The sequence below is a fragment of the Chelmon rostratus genome, chromosome 19, assembly GCF_017976325.1.
Source record: "Chelmon rostratus isolate fCheRos1 chromosome 19, fCheRos1.pri, whole genome shotgun sequence".
NCBI lineage: Eukaryota > Metazoa > Chordata > Actinopteri > Chaetodontiformes > Chaetodontidae > Chelmon > Chelmon rostratus.
The window spans coordinates 24110967-24126408 of NC_055676.1; the positions used below are offsets into that span (position 1 = coordinate 24110967).

Genomic DNA, 15442 nt, shown 5'->3' on the forward strand with positions numbered 1-15442 from the left:
AAAAATGTACTGTTTGGTTTTATCAGTATTTTATTATATATCTTGTATCATCTTAGTAAAATTACACACAGAAAATCTTTAAAATGTTCATGGATGAATCTCAACAATAGATTCAAACTATTTAGCGACTGAAAGACTAAATCATTAATAACTGTCTGAACTGATGAACATTTTTATTCTGTTGGTTTATTTTTCTCTTGAGTCACATTTTTTGTTGTTATTGCAGTCTCACAGTTTTTAAAATCAAGTCAAAAAGACGAGAAACCAACTGGAACCACAGACTGAACTTCTAATTCTGACCTGAGGGCGGCAGTAATGAGCCGTTACACCGCCAGTCTGACGGAAATAAAGAGGAACTTCCGGGTGGCAGGTGACAGGTACATGTTGTTTAGCTGCGGGTCAAATTAAGCAGGGACAAACATTCCTCCCTTAAATCGTTTCTCCCGTTATTTTACCGGGACGTGAATGTGTTTGGTTTGATGACCTGTGATATCCGTTAGCCGGATCTCAGTCCTCAGTCGCCGTCCTCCAGCAGTTTGCCCAGCCACCGACCTCTGATGGCCTCCAGGCGGCCGGACAGCTTTGAAGGGATCGGCTACCGCCTCCGCGAAGACCCGCTGTACGGAGCGAGCTACCCGGTCAGAAGCGCAGGAGGCCCGGCGGAGCTGCAGCACCACCACTGGGTCACGACGCCGCCGGACATCCCCGGTAGCCGCAACCTGCACCACGGAGAGCGGACACCTCATTACGACGAGCCGCTGGGAGAGCCTGGAGGTCCTGGAGACGCAGCCGGCTGGGATGCTCCGCAGCCGGGCATACCACCAGCTGGTAGGTCGGTAATGTTACAATGGGAAGAAACCGGAGCAGGCTAACGGCTACATTAATTTAATGTCACTGTTTATATAAGGGAGAAGTTAGCTGTCAGGCTAATGATAGAACAGAAAGTAAACGGAAAAGCTAGCAGGCTACTTTGTTAACAAGAAACTGAGAGGAGACTGACGTTACTGCTCGTTAGCTTGGAGGCTAATCACTGAATCGAAAGTAGTAAGTCAGACTAGCTGGTGGTTAGCCAGTAGGCTAATGACATGAATATTAGCTAGCAAGCTAATTTGTTAACAAGAAACTGAGAGGAGACTGACGTTACTGCTCGTTAGCTTTCAGGCTAATCACTGAATCGAAAGTAGTAAGTCAGACTAGCTGGTGGTTAGCCAGCAGGCTAATGACATGAAGATTAGCTAGCAGGCTAACGATAGGACAGGGTCTCTTGCTGGGGAGCAGGCTAATTAGCTTTGTGTTTTTATTTTCATTAGAGCAAAGATGAACAGTTTGGAATCATATCCATGAAAACACTCCTGACAAGTCAACTTGTAGCAATCTGAAGTAAAAATGACGGACCAGTCAGTCACTTTCTGCTAACTGTCTCATAATTTTCATGTTTTTATTTGAGTCGTTTGATTTCATCCGTTTTTTTCTTGTCTTGGTGGGAACAACCTTCCATATCCTCGTCTTCAGTTTCTTATTTTTGTATAATGAGAAAATGTCCATGTGTCGAATTCATCTCAGAGGAGTAAAAAGAGGAAATCAAATGAATTAGCTTGTATTTTTGTCATTAATAGACATTTAATGATGACTACTTCCTTTCTTCTCCTTTTTGTACAGAGCAACTAAACCGATTTGCAGGCTTTGGGATTGGACTCGTCAGGTCGGAAATAATTTCTTATTAATTAATTAATCGTATAATAACGACTTGTTCATGTTGTGTCTGAGCGAAGGATAGAGCTGACAATCATTTTAACATCAGTCCCAAACTAATGTCTGTTGAGCCTGATGGACAAAACTGAGGGAAGAGAAAACAACATGGACAGAAAAGATTTTCAAAATAAAGGTCACTAAGCAAACCTGTCTGTCTGTCTGTCTGCAGTCTGTTCACTGAGAACGTCCTCGCTCACCCCTGCATCGTCTTCCGCAGACAGTGTCAGGTATCAGCTCGCCTTCTTATCAATAACTGATCAATATCCGGATTGTGCCACTGTGAGGAAATCAAACGTGCTTTTGTTGAGTTATCTGTTATAATTTCTGACTTTGTTGCAGAAATTTGTGTCACAGATGTTGATGCTGAAGATTTTTTGTTGAATATACATAACCCTGTTTTTTTTTTCCTCCTGCTGCTCTCTGATTGGCTGTTTGTCTCAGGTGAACTACCATGCCCGCTGTTATCACCTGACTCCTTTCAGCTCCGTCGCCGTCATGTACACCATCACCAAGGCTCAGGTACTCAGTTACTAATAATAAACGTTCTTTGATTAATAGTTTCCTTTCTGTTTTTAATACTGAGATTAAATCTGAATGCAGTTTAATCTGAAACTCATTAAAAACATGAAGTCCTCAATCTGCTCTGCCACTGAACGACGGCGGAGCTGATCAGGGATCAATAACCTGATCAGGGATCAATAACCTGATCAGGGATCAATAACCTGATCAGGGATCAATAACCTGATCGGGTATCAATCACCTGTCGTTGTTCAGGGTGTGAAGGCTCTGTGGAAGGGGATGGGCAGCACCTTCATCGTTCACGGCATCACGCTGGGAGCCGAGGGCATCATCAGCGAGGTCACACCGTTACCACGGTAACACAGCTTCTGCTCGCTCTCCCGCTGTCGTCCTGCATCACTGCAGTATTCCAGTACTGTCACTGCAGTTCTTCAGTAGTATCACTGCAGTATTCCAGTACTGTCACTGCAGTTCTTCAGTAGTATCACTGCAGTATTCCAGTACTGTCACTGCAGTTCTTCAGTTGCATCACTGCAGTATTCCAGTAGTATCGCTGCAGTATCACAGTGTTTTTCTGTGTACAGGGAACTTCCTCACAGGTGGACGTGGAAGCAGCTGGCTGGACATTTACTTCTGAAGGGGTCAGTTCATTTCTTCTTCTGTGGTTTGTTTTAAAATGTTTCTTCTTCTGCTGAATGAAAGAGTCAACAAGTCGAACACCAGGACGACATGAAACTGATGTTTGCTTCACATCTGTCTGTCTGTCTGTCTGTCTGTCTGTCTGCCTGTCTCTCTCTCTCTGTCTCTCTCTCTGTCTGTCTGTCTGTCTCTCTGTCTGTCTGTCTGTCTCTCTGTCTGTCTCTCTGTCTGTCTGTCTCTCTCCCTCTCCCTCCCTCTCCCTCCCTCTCTGTCAATGTCTCTCGCCCTCAGGTTAACAGCTGTGGTGGCTCTTCCGTTTTACTGCGCCAGCCTCATCGAGACTGTCCAGGTCATTATAGATTATTGATTGATGCTGATTGATTGATCAGTCTTTAATCAACTGTCTGGTTTCAGCTGCTTTGATTCATGTTCAGTTTGACTTTATGCTCTCATGTCTCCGCAGAGCGAGATCGTCCGCGACGACTCGTCCTCCGGTCTGCTGGACTGCGTCCGTGAAGGTTTGACTCGGCTGTTGGGCGTCGGAGCGCCTCACAGCCGTCGCCTGCTTCCTCTCGGCTCTCTGCTGCTTCCCGTCGCGCTGCACTCCGTCCTGCGATACGCCATCGCCGCCTCCGTCCAGCGGGCGGCGCTGTGGCTGCACCAGCGGGGCAGAAAGCAGCGAGCCGACCCGAACAACCTTCTGGACGCCTACTTCCCTGAGCTGGTGGCGGCGTGGGCGGGGTCTCTGGTGGCCGACGTCGCGCTGTTTCCTCTGGAGACGGCGCTGCACCGCCTCGGCCTGCAGGGCACGCGCACCATCATCGACGCCACTGACGGCGTGGTCGCCGTGGGAAACGGCGGCAGCCCGCTGGTCCTGCCCGTCAACACGCAGTACGACGGCTTCTCCGACTGCCTCCACGCCATCCGCCGCAAGGAGGGCGTAGCCGGGTTTTACCGCGGCTTCGGAGCACTGGCGGCGCAGTACGCGCTGCATGGAGCACTGCTGGCTGCAGCCAGGACACTACTGAGGCTGCTGCTGCTGGAGGGGGGCGGCAGCTAGAGCCTGCATCAACATGGAGACCACGCAGGAAGTACAGGAAGTGATGCTTCTGTCTTCTCCAGTTTTCCCAGTGAGCACACCAAAGTTTCTTAAGTGGAAAACTCCAGCTCGTGTTTAGCCTAGCTTAGCATAAAGACTGGAAGCAGGTGGAAAGTGTTAGCCTAGCTCCAACAAAACATCACAATCTATACATGTAACTCTCAAATGTTGTGTCACCTCTTGATGTCACTTCCTGCCTTCGAACAAAATGTTGTGGTGGTCGTGTGTCACCATGGAAATGCAGTGTCACTTCCTGTTCCAGTATAAAAGCATGAACTCATGATCCTGTGTTAGTAATAATTCTCTCTTTGTGTTTCATTGCTGGAAGCTTTGTGGTCGCACACAGTTCACGTGTATATATGGAGAAAACTTAAACTTAAACATCAGCCGACAAAAAAACACTTTATTTGTAAAAAGTTGTAAAAATGAAACGAGTTCTGTGTATTAAGAGAAATGTAGATTTAGATGAAATTCTGTGGGATTCATACATATTTAATTCAATATTCAAATCAAACGAACAGGAAATGAGTCGGTTGGTGTTGATTTTTCAGAATATTTGGAAGTAAATGTGAAAATGTTTGAGGTGTGAAAATAAAGTGGAAGCAGAGTGAAATCACCTCTGCCCTCGTTCACGAACTCTGACGAGTGTTTTTCTTCTTCATGTGGAATAAAATCTGCTGCTTGTTCAGTGTCGGTTCGTCAAAGTACAAGTTGCTTCATATAATATATATATCGATAAGTAATCGATAATAAATGTACGTGCATGTAAAGCATGCGCTGCCACAGTTTGTTTAGCTTTGTGAGAATATACATTCACAGGTTTTATGTCACGGATCATCATCTTGTTACTTTCAGGATTTTTAAATCAAAACTAAATGTTTGCTCGCTTCGTCTTTGTGATGAACTGGTCACCTGTCCAGGTGCAGCCAGCCTCTCGACCACTATCAGCCGAGATCAGACCGGCCTCCACGTGACCCTGAAAGATGAACATTAATTGATGATGGGTGGATGTTTATGATTGGTGTTTTTAGTTTTACTAACACTGTCAGCTTACTTTCTGATCAATAATCAGTTTTGCTGGATTTTGTGTCAAATTGTAATTCCAGATTATTTTTGCATTATTCGATTTTTTATTATAGTAAATATATTTATTATCATAGCTAGTTATATTCATTTTTTCTGTTTTGTTTTAAATAATCTTTATTATTTTCTCTTATTTTTATGGTCTCGAGTTTTTTTTTCTTTTATTCAACTTTTACACTTGTTGAAATTATTCTACAAAATTTTATCCTAATTTCACTGAATAAACGAATAAATCAGTTTTGGTTTGTGTAGTTGATTTCTTCTTTATATGAATTATTATTCTATAAATTAATTTTATACAGTTTATTTCTTTTACTTCCGGCTGTAATCACAGTCACAAGCTGATGTTGCCCGAAGGGCGGAACCTTCGTGCTGGTGTTCGTTGTTTCTAGTCGGACTCGGTCCGTCGGTCCCCTCCATGTGTTTTCTCTCTGTGCAGCTGAGTGTCTTCGGTTTGTCTGTTTGTGCGTTTTTAAGGTTTATCCGGTAAAATCCTCCGTCGTTACCGGACATGTCGGCTGGCGGGAGTCTCGCGGGCGGCGGGAGTTCTTTGTTCTCGGGGTTCCGAGTTCTGGGACTTTATTCCAACCACGTGCCGCACGCGCTCAGGTACCACAAAAAGCACCGGGAGTTCTACGTGGTGACGGCGGTCGGTAAATGTTTCCACACGTACAATGTAAGAAACTTTAAGTTCGTGTATGTTTATTCTGTGTGTTTGTTTCATGACGAAACGCGTTTCTATATTCTCCACGTTTGTCCGCTGACAGCTTCCGTACAGACAGACAGCATGTTAATACCAGCTGATTGTTTGTGATCGTCTGTGCTGCAGGTTGTTCTCTGAGTGGAATCCGGTTTAATCTGGTTCACTGAGTTATTTTAAACAGAACAAGTCACCTGTCTGTCTGCCTCCTCACCTGTCTGTCTCTCTGTCTGTCTGCCTCCTCACCTGTCTGTCTGTCTCCTCACCTGTCTGTCTGTCTGTCTCCTCACCTGTCTGTCTGTCTCTTCACCTGTCTGTCTGTCTGTCTCCTCACCTGTCTGTCTCTCTGTCTGTCTCTCTGTCTGTCTGCCTCCTCACCTGTCTGTCTCTCTGTTGTCTGTCTGTCTCTTCACCTGTCTGTCTCTGTCTATCTGTCTCTCTGTCTGTCTGTCTCTCTGTCTGTCTGTCTGCCTCCTCACCTGTCTGTCTCTCTGTTGTCTGTCTGTCTCCTCACCTGTCTGTCTCTCTGTCTGTCTGTCTCTCTGTCTGTCTGTCTGCCTCCTCACCTGTCTGTCTCTCTGTCTGTCTGTCAGTTGTTGTTTTGTTGATTGAAATTGAAGAAGAAAAAGACGTACCTGTCTGTCTTCATGTTGTCCAGGTGTTTCACTGTGGACTGTGTGTGTGTGTGTGTGTGTGTGTGTGTGTGTGTGTGTTTAGGTGCTCTAAAACAGATGAAATATCTTTCGGCACAGTTCATGTCCCAGCCTGTGAGACGGCCTGGACGTCTGAGGACACTGGCAGCAGCAGCGCCTTATCATTACAGTCTATCACATGTAGCTGAGGTCAAAATGCCAACGTTTGTACACGAGTTCGTCCAGTGGATCCCAACCTGGGCTTTGGGACCCCCGCAAAGATTTTGAGGCTACTGTGGTACCTGTATCTTTCACCCGGTCCATCTGGGTCTGATTTGAACTTTTATACCAAAGTAGGTTCATGTCTCCCGAGTGACGTGTGGTCACATGGTGTTTGTACAGGTGATGAGGGGACTTCAGGTCAGTTTTTTCTGAGGTCTTAACTGATTTGTTTCGATTTTGCCGTGATGTCAAGTGTAGAGACATTTAGTTTGAACGTAGAAAATACAGCCACAGGTGAGTCCAATGGACTCAAATGAATCAGACGCTTCTAAAGTCATGACATCATTTTCTGGAATTTTCCAAGCTGTAAACTTCTGACCCAGCTTGAGTCTGTTGTGAGCCTGGCGGGAGTCTGGTGTTAGCATGGTGTTAGCCTTTTGCGAGCCTGGTGTGAGTCTAATGTTAGCATGGTTTTAACCTGGTGCGAGCCTGGTGTTAGCATGGTGTTAGCCTGGTGTGAGTCTGGTGTTAGCATGGTGTTAGCCTGGTGTTAGCATGGCGGGAGTCTGGTGTTAGCCTGGTGTGAGTCTAATGTTAGCATGGTGTTAGCCTAGTGCGAGCCTGGTGTTAGCATGGCATGAGTCAGGTGTTAGCCTGGTGTTAGCATGGCGGGAGTCTGGTGTTAGCCTGGCGTGAGTCTGGTGTTAGCATGGTGCTAGCCTTTTGCGAGCCTGGTGTGAGTCTAATGTTAGCATGGTTTTAACCTGGTGCGAGCCTGGTGTTAGCATGGTGTTAGCCTGGTGTGAGTCTGGTGTTAGCATGGTGTTAGCCTGGTGTGAGTCTGGTGTTAGCATGGTGTTAGCATGGCGGGAGTCTGGTGTTAGCCTGGTGTGAGTCTAATGTTAGCATGGTGTTAGCCTAGTGCGAGCCTGGTGTTAGCATGGCATGAGTCAGGTGTTTGGTGTTAGCCTGGTGGGCAGACTAGTTTTGGTGATGTTAGCTTGGTTGTATAAACAGCAGACAGAGCTGGGTTTGGTTTCGGGGACAGCTAGCGGTGCTAGATGACTCGCGTGCGTCTTCATTGACGGTGGCCTCACCTGGATCAACACGTCCCGCGTTGACGTGTATTTTCTCTCTACGGCCGTTGCAGTTTGCCGTCATGGATTCTGATCAACATCTGTGTTTGAAGTCACGAGTGAAAGATGTTGAGCTTCACTTCATGTTGACTGATGATTTGATGTATCGATTACTTCCAGGTGAACAGGTTGGGGATCGTCGCTGTCAGTGAGTAGATTTAAATATTTTTCACTGAATTCACTCTGATGACGCTGCTACGAGTTCTGCTCTCTGATTGGCTGCTGTCTTATCATGTATTGTGGTGGTTGCCTAGGTAACAGCCTTTCAGATGACATCAGCTGCGTGGCGGCGGACAGGATGTTGGTGTTCGCCGCCGCTGGACGGCTCATCAAAGCCTTTGCGAGGAACAAAGAGGTAGAAAAGCTTTTTTTTGAACCATTTCAGTTGTTTTTGTAATAATGTTTTTGATAATAATTGATCATATTTTCAATCATTAACTTTTCTTCTCATCAAATGTGATCAAAATGAAAGAATTAAAATGAATAAATGATCAAACAATCCTTACAGGTGGTGATGCATTACCATGGACACAGACAGGAAGTGCGTCTGCTGCTTCCTCTGGGTGATCAGCTGATCTCTGCTGACAGCGGTGGTGATGTCATCGTGTGGGATGTCCAGGGAGGAGGTGAGGGTGTGGCTTCACTTACTCTCGCCTCTTTCTTATTTTTTTTACCTGTGCTGTTACCCATCATGCCTTGCTCTCTCTCCGTCTCTCAGACACTTACCTGCGGCTACAGTTTGACCCCTCCACCTTCGATGTGTCGGCCATGATGCACCCCAGCACCTACCTGAACAAGGTGCTGCTGGGAAGCTCCCAGGGTGCACTGCAGCTCTGGAACATCAAGACTAGGTTGGCAAGTTAGCATCCAGGCTAAAGGGTCTCTACAGACTGATGTGTGTCCGCCTGCCCTCAGCGCAGTCTGACAGGACTCTCGACAGTCTGACTGTAAAAAGCTGCACCTTGGCCTCAGAATTCAGCGTTTTAATACCATGATTGTTAAAACAAGTGATTTCAGTGATTCTCTTCTTTAACTGAACCTTTTCTGTCTTCAGTAAGTTGCTGTTTACGTTCCCCGGCTGGTCAGCAGGTGTCACTGTTCTGCAGCAGGTGAGCTACAACAGAAATCTGGAATTTAACAGTCTAGTGAGGCCGACACCTTCGGGCCGATCGCTCCATGTTTTCACTGGAGGAATGATAAAACCTCTCATTTCCCAGAGTCCCGCTGTGGACGTGGTCGGCATCGGCATGGCGACGGGTCGCATCATCGTTCACAACATCCGATTGGACGAGACTCTGATGAGCTTCACGCAGGACTGGGGACCAATCACCTCGCTGGCTTTCAGAACAGGTACAGGTGGTAATCTGTCGCCTTCCTAAGAGGGCACTTTAACGCGTGTTTTTGCTCCCAAGAGGGCACTTTAGCACGCGTTTTTCAACAATTGGGCCACGAGGGGGGGCGGTTGCCCCCCTGCCGCGCGTTTTTCCTCCCAAGAGGGCTGTTAAACGCGTGTTTCGGCTCCCAAGAGGGCACTTTAGCACGCGTTTTGGCGTCCAAGAGGGCACTTTGGCGCGCGTTTTGGCTTCCAAGGGGCACTTTAGCACGCGTTTTTGGCACCCAGGGGGCACTTTAACACGCGTTTTGGTGTCCAAGAGGGCACTTTAGCACGCATTTTGGCATCCAAGAGGGCACTTTAACGCGCGTTTTTGCTCCCAAGAGGGCACTTTAGCATGCGTTTTGGCTCCCAGGGGGCACTTAAGCACGCGTTTTGGCTCCCAGGGGGCACTTTAGCACGCGTTTTGGCACCCAAGAGGGCACTTTAGCACGCATTTTGGCATCCAAGAGGGCACTTTAGCACGCATTTTGGCATCCAAGAGGGCACTATAGCACGCGTTTTGGCTCCTAAGAGGGCACTTTAACACGCGTTTTTGCTGCCAAGAGGGCACTTGAGTGCGCGTTTTGGCTCCTAAGAGGGCACTTTAGCATGCATTTTTCAACAATTGGGCCAGGAGGGGGGGCAGTCGCCCCCCCTGTGCACGCCACTGCTCTAGGAAGTTTTGTTGAATTGATGTCTGACAGCCTGCAGGACAGCTGGTGGACAACCGTCCCACGTCTCCGTTAAAATGACGTTGTTTCCCAGTTCATCAGTAAAAAGGTGATGGACGTTTATCGGCTCATGCCAAAAGATTCACACCGTTCTTCTCTTTGTCAGATGGTCCCCCCGTCATGGCATCCACCAGTCCTCAGGGTCACATTGCATTCTGGGATTTGGAGCGCCGCCAGCTGGTCACTCAGCAGAGGCACGCCCATAGCACAGCTGTCGCCGCAGCAACCTTCCTGCACGGAGAGCCGCTATTGGTCACCAACGGAGCTGACAACGCCATCAAGGTAAAACGGATGAATGATCCGTCGTACATTTCCTGTTTGGATTTATTTTTCATCTCGTCGTGAAACCAAACTTAAACTAAATTCATTTTTTTTTGCAGGTGTGGATATTTGACCAGGAGGGGGGCGGAGCCAGATTGCTGCGGAGTCGACAGGGCCACAGTGCTCCACCCACCACCATCCATCACCACGGCAACGATGGAAAAAACATCCTCAGTGCTGGTTAATAATCCACTTCATCATCTGCATATAGCACCATTTATTTTTATGTATTTATTGATAATTTTATTAATCCTGTGTCATATGAAATTATTTAAGATGTAGTAATTTTAATTAGCCTTTAAAGGTTATCTTATATATCTCTGATATTTATTTACTTTTTTCAGGTTAAGTCTTTTATTCTTTGCTCAGGATTTTAAAAACGTTATTCCATATTGCACATTATACATATTTGTTTTTTGTAAAATTAATTAACAGAATGTAAACAGAATTTTTTTTCTGCCCCCGCAGGTCAGGACGGGACATTGCAGTCTTTCTCTACCGTCCACGAGCGGTTCAACAAGAACCTGGGTCACGGTCAGTGAGTCCAACCAGACCCTGTTTAAAAAGTTTGGATTTTAAAGCTGCCTTGGGCTAATAAAATCCAGATTATCTGAATGGAGTCTGGCAGAAACATAATTTTCTGTGTTGCATGTTTTGTCCAGGCTCCATCAACAAGAAGAAAGAGCAGAAGAAGAAGAAGGGGTTGTCTTACGAGGAGCTGCGTCTTCCTGCCATCACGGCGTTCTCCTCCAGTGGGCGCTCTGCCATACACAGAACTTCATAGAGAATATTTTCAGTTTAAGTAGCAGCCAGTTGACATGTTTTCTCTCTGTTGATCGACAGCTGCTGCTCGTCAGTCAGACTGGGACGGCATTGTCGCGTGTCATCGTGGTCGCCTAGCAACCACCACATGGAACTACCAGCGGTGCACCATGGGAGCTCACCATCTGCAGCCACCAGTCACTCGCAGGGATGCCATCGCTACGGTAATGCCATTGCTACACCTGTGTTTCCGTAGGCTCCATCCCTCACTCTCTTTGAGGGTCATGTGACTTCCTGTTTGCTGTTCACAGGCTGTCAACATCACTTCCTGTGGCAACTTTGCTGTGATTGGCTCTTCGTGTGGCTCCGTCGATGTGTACAACCTGCAGTCTGGCCTGCACCGTGGTTGCTATGGTGACAGTAACAATGGTGTGTTCACCTGTTCTTGCCTGTGATTGACCCATTCTGTGTTTCTCTCTGTCGTTAATGCTGCCCCCTCTCTTTCAGCTCACAGCGGAGTGGTGCGAGGTGTCGCCACGGACACCCTGAACCACCTGACTCTCACTGCTGGCTCCGATTGCCTGCTCAAGTTCTGGCGCTTCAAGACTAGGAAACAGGAAGAGCAGCTGGAGCTAAATGCTGCACCAGCTAGCATGATGCTACACAGAGACAGGTAGCTAACAGTTAGCACAATGCTACACAGATGAAGGCAGCAAACAGCACAATGCTACACAGAGGCAGGTAGCTAACAGTTAGCACAATGCTAATCAGAGACAGGTAGCTAACAGTTAGCACAATTCTAGGATGAAGGCAGCAAATAGCACAATGCTACACAGAGGCAGGTATTTATAATTTAGCACGATGCTACACAGTCAGGTAGCTAACAGTTAGCAGGATGCTAATCAGAGACAGGTAGCTAACAGTTAGCACAATGCTACACAGATGAAGGCAGCAAACAGCACAATGCTACACAGAGACAGGTAGCTAACAGTTAGCACAATGCTAATCAGAGACCGGTAGCTAACAGTTAGCACAATGCTACACAGATGAAGGCAGCAAACAGCACAATGCTACACAGAGGCAGGTAGTTATAATTTAGCACTCTGCTACACAGAGACAGGTAGCTATTAGTTAGCACAATGCTACACAGAGGCAGGTAGTTATAATTTAGCAGGATGCTACACAGAGTCAGGTAGCTATTAGCACAATGCTACAAAGAGGCAGGTAGCTATTAGTTAACACAATGCACAACTGCAGGGGTCAAATTTTTTGGCAATATATTTTTTATGCCAGCATTTTTAATAGTTATTTTGTGGCAGTCTATATTTTCTTTTATAGTTTTTATATATACTACATATATATTTATCAACTTGTTGGGTATTTTGTATTTTTCTCTTCTGTTGTTATTCCGACTGCTATTGCTGCTGCCTGAACACTTAAATTTCCCTGGCTTCGGATGAATGAAGTCTTATCTTAGCTAATTTAGCACGATGCCGCTTGGAGACAGGTAGCTAGCAGTAAGCATGGTGCTACACAGAAACAGGTTGCTGACAGCGTTCTGTTTGTTTCATCCCAGCGGAATGTTAGCATTAGCACTCGATGACTTCACGCTGCTGGTGGTTGACGTTGAAACGAGACGGATCGTCAGAAAGTTTGCAGGTCACCGTGGCAACATCAACGATATGGTGAGTCCGGCAAAGCTAAGAGGGCTAGCAAGCTGCTATTGATAGCTTGCTAATAGACATCAATAGACTATGGTGAAAAGTGTATTGTTGTGTTAATGTTATTTTCCCCTCCTCAGACATTCAGCCCTGATGGCCGCTGGCTGGTTACCGTGGCGATGGACTGCACCATTCGTACCTGGGATCTGCCCTCTGGATGGTGAGAACGTTTACTAGCGTTTAGCTCGTTAATGACATTTGTGCTTCTCTTTAGATATTAAATATCTTAACACTGACTGCATCTTCAGGCCTGTTACCCGCCATCATTTCTGCGACGAAACGTTTCGTTTATTCTGAAACAGAAACTGCTTCAGTCAGTTTGCTTTTATAATTTATTTCTGTCTCTCTGAAATATTTGTTATTCTGATTGCTGTCATTAAATTATTTTACTTCTTGTTGTTTCTTGTTCTCTCTTTAGTCTCGTTGACTGTTTCCTGGTTGCCATGGCACCGGTGGGCGTGTCCTTGTCGCCAACCGGAGACTTCCTGGCGACGGCTCATGTTGACAGTCTGGGCGTTTATCTCTGGTCTGGACCAGTCACCTCACAACATGATTTCACTCCTGCCCAATCACAGTGCAGCGATTACAGCAGCCAATCAGAGAGCCTGTGTTGTCCTTTAAATTTTTTTTTAATGTTTGTAAAGATGACATCACTAATCTGAGTGGTTGAGTCGTTAGCTGATTTGTTGTAGCAGCCAATCACAGTGCAGTTCTCCTCCCTCAGGACCAATAAGAGTCTGTGTGGACCTGTGGGGCTCCGCCCCCTCCCAGCTGACTACCAACCAACTCTAGAGACGCTGCCAGGTGTCACAGCGGACGAGTCGGAACAGGAAGTTACCTCAGAGCAGGTTGATGACGCGTACCAGTCAGCTGATCAATTGGGGGCGGAGCTTGTGACTCTGTCCCTTCTGCCGGAGTCTAGATGGAAAAGTCTGCTGCACCTGGACACCATCAAGGTGAGTCTGAGTCCTCAGACCTGATCTGGAGCCAGTTCTTACGTCACATTAAATAAACGTGGAGGGCTACATATGTTAAAAAATACAACAGGAAGCAGCGATCGGAGGAGGCGTGGCCTTTCACCGCTGTCGTCAGTGTACTTCCACTGGTCGAAGCAGATGGCGCCCCCCCTGATCCTGGTTCTCCTCGAGGTTCTTCCTCGCTGTCTCAGGTGTTTTCTCATCAACGAACTGTTGGGTCTCTGTTGACCGCTGTGGAAAATGTCCTGAGACAGTTCAAACTGAGTCGAAGCGTAAAATGATGGCGTTATTCGTGTTGTCATGGCGTCATCAAAATAAAATATTCATAATTAAATAATCAGCTGTCACTGTAACAAATCATTGTTTTATTTGTAGAGGAGGAATAAACCTGTCACCCCTCCTGCTGCTCCAGCTGCCGCCCCCTTCTTCCTGCCAACAACACCTGGCCTCACCCCTCAATTCACGTCGCCCACGGCAACCAAGCAGGAAGCACAGGTTGAGCTTTTATTTCTAAATCCAGTTGTCTGCCGTGTTTCCTGTTACTTCCTGAACGTCATGCCTGACCTCAGATCTGCAGTTCTAGTAATGATGATGTGTTATTGTTCCAGTCGAAGCTGATGAGTTGGGGGTCGTTGTCTCAGAGGTCAGAGTTCAGTTCTGATCTGGAGTCAGCTCTACAGACTGGATCGTGTGAGTATTTAGAAACATTTAGTGTCACGTTACAGTTTTCATTTCTTCTGTTTTTACTGAATTTTACCGCATTTTAAAGTTTGTTTCATCATAATTCTTAATGTTGTAATTAATTAATTAAAATAATTAATATTTGATTTATTCGAATTATTTTAAATGTATCTGAATATTGTATTTTTTTTTAATAATAATAATTTATTAAAATAATTTAGTAATAACTCTCTCTCTCTGTGCAGTCGATCGCCCCTTGCGTCTGCTGAAGGGTTATGGGCCGGCGGCGCTCTCCGTCGAGCTCACCTGTCTGACGTCAGAGGGGGGCGGGTCCAGCAGCCTCCTTCTTGCCTTCATTCAAATGATTGACAGCATGTTGGCAAGTGGGCGGGACTTTGATTTGGCTCACGCTTACCTGGCGCTTTTCCTGAAGGTCAGCCAATTAGAGCGCCGCACAGTTATACTCTGTATAATATTTATATTATATTAAATATTATATTTATACTCTGTATAAATATTACATCACATGTTCCATCTTTTATTGTGAAAACTTTCCTCAGTTTCCTCTTGATCTTCTGTTTGTTTTTCAGCTCCATCTCCGCTCGTTGTCGCAGAACTCTGTCGCCATGGCAGCGTTACTCCGCCTCTCCTCTCGTTTGGAGGCAGGGTGGGCGGAGCTAAGAACATCATTCGACCAATCACTGTGTCTACTGTCGTACACCAAGAGTGCGCTGCTGTGACGCGCGCGCGCAGTTTTGTATTTTATTAAAACTTGTTGGATGTTGAATTGCCTGTTTTTAATTTCCTTCTTTAATATTTTTTAACAAGCAGGTAACAGTTTGTCCAGCAGAGGGCGCTGACAGTGAAATGTTTCCCTCCGTTTGAAATAAATACGGACGTGACGGCATCAGACTTTTATTTTTTATACTGAACTGAAACATTGATTTAGGTTTCCTAACTTCCGGTTAGTCGTGTTTTAACTGTTGAAGATGCTACAGCGAAGACAGAAGTAAAGAAATGTGCGTTACTGCGTCTGTGTACTTATACACAGATATAAGGCTGTTGCATGATGGAAGATACTCAGATCTGCAC

General features: G+C 46.1%; 2 protein-coding genes across 2 annotated transcripts; both read left to right on the top strand.

The window, feature by feature from the left end:
- Positions 1-358: 358 nt before the first annotated feature.
- slc25a46 (solute carrier family 25 member 46) lies at positions 359-5221 on the top strand. Its single transcript, XM_041959494.1, has 8 exons — positions 359-828; positions 1660-1702; positions 1922-1979; positions 2194-2271; positions 2527-2627; positions 2856-2912; positions 3202-3259; positions 3374-5221. Exons 1-8 carry the CDS (start codon positions 558-560, stop codon positions 3968-3970), a joined length of 1263 nt encoding a protein of 420 aa, XP_041815428.1. The 5' UTR covers positions 359-557; the 3' UTR covers positions 3971-5221.
- A 284-nt stretch (positions 5222-5505) lies between these two features.
- Positions 5506-15302, top strand: wdr36 (WD repeat domain 36). Its single transcript, XM_041959488.1, has 22 exons — positions 5506-5768; positions 7903-7930; positions 8037-8137; positions 8291-8408; positions 8501-8633; positions 8837-8891; positions 9000-9132; positions 9995-10170; positions 10269-10389; positions 10678-10743; positions 10872-10961; positions 11053-11195; positions 11283-11400; positions 11479-11644; positions 12548-12656; positions 12773-12852; positions 13111-13218; positions 13417-13648; positions 14045-14164; positions 14278-14359; positions 14596-14783; positions 14941-15302. The coding sequence occupies exons 1-22, from the start codon at positions 5604-5606 to the stop codon at positions 15088-15090; spliced, it is 2682 nt and encodes an 893-aa protein (XP_041815422.1). The 5' UTR covers positions 5506-5603; the 3' UTR covers positions 15091-15302.
- Positions 15303-15442: the final 140 nt, after the last annotated feature.